Genomic DNA, 5,335 nt, shown 5'->3' with positions numbered 1-5,335 from the left:
CAAAACACATGCTTATCATGTATAACTTGCATTGAGGGGAGTTCTTAATATCCAAACCTGCAAACATAATCACAAGAGCACGAAACTTTGTCATAGTAGAAAAGATAAATTACATAAAAATCACTTCTAAGATCGTGAAGTCAACCCTCTTACATTTAATGCAAATCGGGAAGCATGGGGTGAACTAGAAGTTCAGAACTACAGGAAATATTATATTGTGTAATATTATGTGTAATTTTAAAATGATAAAATGATACTTGGATGATCCCTTAAATTTATCGCCAAAGTTACAGTTAGAATATTTAATTTTATTTTTTATATATATTTTTATTTTTTTTAAATGATTTTAAAAAAAAATACAATGTTATTAAAATTTCTTTGAAAAAAGTTTGGTTTTCAAAACGGCAAATCGTTTAAAGAAAGGTAACTTGTTGAAAGGCAAGTAAGCTCCTGGAGAACAGACCCCTTCGGCAGGATGAAGCTCTTGACACCACTCACCATCCTCGAATCTATACCCTCACCAATTGAACCAAAAATCCAAACTTCAAAGTATATCTGCAGCTTCTCTTTGCTTCCATTCGTTTAGTTTAAATCAGATTTGGATACACTTCCCTTGATGTTACTCACTCGTCGTTCTTGTGTTCTAGTCCTTGATTCGCTTATATATCAATCGTACACTTCGTATGCAGAAGGTTTTTGCCCTTTTAATGGATATGGATTATCTAGATCATTCATAGGGTACTTCATCAAATAATGATAACACCGGCCATTAAATCATTCAACTTGTCCCCCGACTGGTTCGCTTTTTGTTTGCAAAAATTCCTGAAAGAAAAGGCTTTGCGACCGGGCAAGCGAGTTCACGCACTGCTGTTGACTACTGGGATCGATACGAACCTGTTGTCTTTGAATTCAAAGCTTGTTGGGATGTATGCAAGTTGTGGGGACATGAGGTCGGCGAGGCTCGTGTTCGATAAAATTCAGAACCCAAATGTTTTCGCGTTTAATTGGATGGTATTGACTTCTGCATTTAGTGGGTACTATGAGGAGGCAGTTGGGTATTTTTGGTTGATGCAAGAACTAGGAAATGCTGGCAATAAGTTCACGTTTTCGATTGTGTTGAAAGCGTGTGTTGGTTTGATGGATGTTGAGAAAGGCAAAGAAGTTCATGCTGTGGCGAAGAAAATGGGTTTTGAAAACGATGTATCAGTGGCAAATGCTTTGGTTGATATGTATTCTAAATGTGAGAAAGTATGTTATGCTCGTCGACTATTTGATAGAATGGTCAATAGAGATGTTGCTTCTTGGACATCGATGATATGTGGGTACTGTGGCATAGGGAAGATTGACCAAGCGCTCGAGTTGTTTGAGCGGATGAAGTTGGAGGGATTGGAACCGAATGATTTCACTTGGAATGCAATGATAGCTGGTTATGCTCGGTCCGGAGATACCAAAGGAGCGTTCGCACTTTTTTCTAGGATGACTAGAGAAGGGTCAGTTCCTGATTTGGTTACTTGGAATGCATTGATTTCTGGTTTTGTTCAGAGCCAGCAAGGTGGTGAAGCATTCAAATTGTTCAGGTACATGGTTGTTTTGGGGATTAAACCCAATCATGTGACTGTCACAGGACTTCTCCCTGCATGTGGATTTACAGGTTCAACTCAAAGGGGGAGAGAAATTCATGGGTTGATCTACAGGATGGGGCTTGATATTAATATCTTTGTTGCTACTTCTCTTGTTGACATGTACTCCAAATGTGGTCTTGTGAAGAATGCTCAAAATGTCTTTCACAGGATTCCTGACAAGAATATCTTGTCATGGAATGCCATGATTGGGTGCTATGGGAAACATGGAATGGTTGATTTGTCAATACATTTAATTGAGAGGATGCAAGAAGAAGGAATGCGGCCAAATGAAGTGACTTTTGTTTGCATTCTTTCTGCATGCAGCCACAGTGGATTAGTCGATGAAGGCTTGAAGATATTTAGGTCTATGAAAGAGAGTTTCGGGGTCAAGATTGGCAAAGAACATTATGCTTGTGTTGTTGATCTTCTGTGCCGTTCAGGAAGGATGGAAGAAGCATATGAGTTGGTTAAGGAGATGCCTATACTAGTCCCTGAGTCGATTATTGGAGCTTTCTTCAATGGTTGTAAAATCCACGGAAGAAGAGATCTAGCTAAAATGATGGCTGAGGATATTCTGAGGATGGACTTGAAGAAACCTGGAGGTTATGTGACATTGTCAAATATTTACGCTGCTGATGGAGATTGGGAGGAGGTGGAGCATGTAAGGAAGATGATGAAGAAAAAGAACATTCTTAAGAAGCCTGGATTTAGTTGGGTAGAAAGGATGAATGATTTTGTTGAGAGGAAAAAGAAAGTGACAAAGTGAAAATGGAAGCGGGTGTGTGTTCTAGCGAAGTCTGTTCTTAGTTATTTCAGTTTAGATTTTGTATAGGACATGCTTCAGAATTATTTAATTTATAAAAGTGTACGAAATTTGGAATGGGTGAAATATTGAAACGTCAAAATCTTCTAATGTGGGGAATTAATTTAAAATATTTACTGTTGATAACTGCTTTCACACCATTGTCTTCTATGCCTTGAGCAGAGAAGGGGCAGTCATTTCACTCTATGCAATTAGCAATGGGAAAATAGGTATTGGCCTTACTTTTTTTTTTTTTGTCCCAATAATCAATAATCTTTGACAAAGATGGAAGCATGTATGAGTTAATTTAATACCGTTTGCTGCTTCGATGATCTTCTGAATTTTATTTTTCTCTTACATGCAGAAAAGGTCAAAGAGAAAATAAAAAGATGGAGATTCTAAAGAGTGGAATGCTATTGGTTTGGGGGTTGAATAATGAGGTCAGTAGTTCCTAGCTTTTATTCGGGGGCTGGCATGTGTTCTCTTTACATAATTTGGCTTTATCTTTCCCTTAAACAACTTTTCCACCCATCTACACTTCGAATATGATTTTTTTGGGATAAACATAATAAGGAGTTCAGCTAAGAAGAAAGAAACTTTGCAATGTGTAATTCCAATTTAAATTAAAGTCAAATTGGAACCGAATTGCTGAGTTACATAATGCGTTTTTTAACATCTGTCCTTTTTTTTTTTTTTTATCTTTTCTTTTCTTTTCCGGCAAGATTGGGTAACATCTGTCAATACCACAAAACAGGATGTATTCATTTCTTTTTAGATCAAACCTCTGTACAGAAGACTTCAGTCCTAATTCAACAAGGAAAATGACAGGGTTACAACTCTCTTACTACTCAATTACTATTCTTTTTGTATTTGATTTTTTTTAATTTTTTATATTACTTAATTATTAAGGTAGTGACTATTAATAAAATTATATATATATATTTTAATTTTTTCTTAATGATTAAGGATATTAAAAAAATACTTAAAAAAATGATAAAAAAATAAAAAAAAAAAACTCCAAATTCTTTATAAGAGTAACCCTATCACTACCCAAAGCACAGTTTTTTATTTTATTTTTATAATACTACCCAAAGTAAAGTTGAGAAGCTATTTCTAGCTACCAGTTTTCCCAGAAAGTATAACTTGTGATGTTTTGTATATGCTAAACTCTTAAGAAGACACTTCAAGAGCCATATAATTCAATCTGTTTTCTCAAGGAAAATCATGGCCACTTCTTCAAATATCTACTTCTCTAGACGAAAAGATCATTCATTAAAAAGAAAAAACATTTTAGCATAGTGAGGTTGCAAAGACGTGGGCATAAGATTAGGTATAGATTTGTTAGTGTAACGTAAATTTATTTGAATTTGAAGAACAAATATATTATGTACCATTAGAATGAATTTTGAAAAATCTTTAAATAGAAGAGCAAATATAACTTGGGCATGCATAGAGCTTAGCCATTATGCACCTCACTTTTTTTGTGACTCAAAAGATGCATGAAAAAGTTGAAAATTAAATAAAATATTTTTATAATATTATTATTATTTTGAGATTTGAAAAAGTTAAATTATTTATTATATTTTGTATTAGAATTTGAGAAAATTGTAATGATAAAATAAGATGAGATAAAATGCTTTCTGAATCCAAACGGGTCTAAAACTCCAATCTTGTAAAGAGATATTGAGGATTTTAAAAAAAGTTAAAAAGAGTCAGTTATACGACTTTCTTGCATTCCATTTTGGATACAACGCTATCAACCATTTAACCCCATTTTGGAAAGGAACGGACACCCAAACCTGCCAAGGGATTACTACTAACAATGATATTTCTTTTTGTAACTAATGAATTGACTGCAAACCAAACATATGGAAAGAATGCAATCATGCTAGCTTAAGAAACATTTATTCTCAATTATCATCTCCAAACTCTCGAAAAGAAGCTAGGCATCACCCCTTCTCTCTAAAAACATTTTTCCTCCCCTATAAAGCAAAAGATGCAATCCTCATTTTTCAACTGGAGGTGCTTCTTTCCCATCCTCACCTTTGAATTCTCTATAAGTTTACGAAAAATATTATTCATCAACCTTTTAACTATTCACTTATCGAGACTGTTTGTTTTATTTTTTTTTTTTTGGCGATCTCCTTCTTAACAAAGTCAATCAACGCCTACACAAACCATTGATTTATTCTCCTTATAATCTTTATTTTTCTTTGAAGTATCATATGCAATATAATGAAGTTTTTGTTTAGAGTATTCTAATATTCCTCCTCATATACCTCTAATTTTATTTAAAAAAATGATAATTACAATTGTGAGTGTTTAAGCATCACACAAGCATTTTAAAAGAAATAAATAAAGACGAAACTTATATATAAAAAAAAAGAGTTTTATTACGTATAAACAAAATTGTATAACGACCTGCATGTCAATGTTGTTGTCTTTATATTTAAAATTTAAATTGGTATTAATTTTTTAAAGTCTGATTTTTTGACCAATTATATTGGATGAATGTGCGTATTGGTGTGCATAATCATTTACAACTAGATTTTTTCAAAAATAAATTAAATTTTTTAACAATAAATTTAATTATTTTTCAAAACAATTATACAGTATTTGGATAATCTACGACTTTACGTACCCTAGCAGCAAATATTTCAAAAAGAAACCCAATCCTCGTGACTCAAGTTATTGCTCTACTCTGCTTGCCTCAAAGTATTGGGTTTCAGTTCCGGAGACAAAATTTTCAACTTGAAAGTTTTACCTCCGACTTGGAGTTTAAACTTTAACCTTAACTACAACTCCTGGAGGGCCTAGACATAGGGCAAGCTCACTTTGGAACCTCTTTGATTGACCAAAATGCCCTTGTTCTTTCAATTTTCTTGGACCCATATGTCCATATCTCCGTTCA

General features: G+C 33.8%; 1 protein-coding gene across 1 annotated transcript; it reads left to right on the top strand.

The window, feature by feature from the left end:
• The first annotated feature begins 417 nt into the window (after positions 1-417).
• LOC122290827 (pentatricopeptide repeat-containing protein At5g59600-like) lies at positions 418-2,535 on the top strand. The gene has a single exon (XM_043098490.1). The coding sequence runs from the start codon at positions 754-756 to the stop codon at positions 2,386-2,388; it is 1,635 nt and encodes a 544-aa protein (XP_042954424.1). The 5' UTR covers positions 418-753; the 3' UTR covers positions 2,389-2,535.
• Positions 2,536-5,335: the final 2,800 nt, after the last annotated feature.

Source organism: Carya illinoinensis, chromosome 13 (assembly GCF_018687715.1).
Source record: "Carya illinoinensis cultivar Pawnee chromosome 13, C.illinoinensisPawnee_v1, whole genome shotgun sequence".
NCBI classification, from domain to species: Eukaryota; Viridiplantae; Streptophyta; class Magnoliopsida; order Fagales; family Juglandaceae; genus Carya; species Carya illinoinensis.
This window is presented reverse-complemented; position numbering and strand designations above follow the sequence as displayed.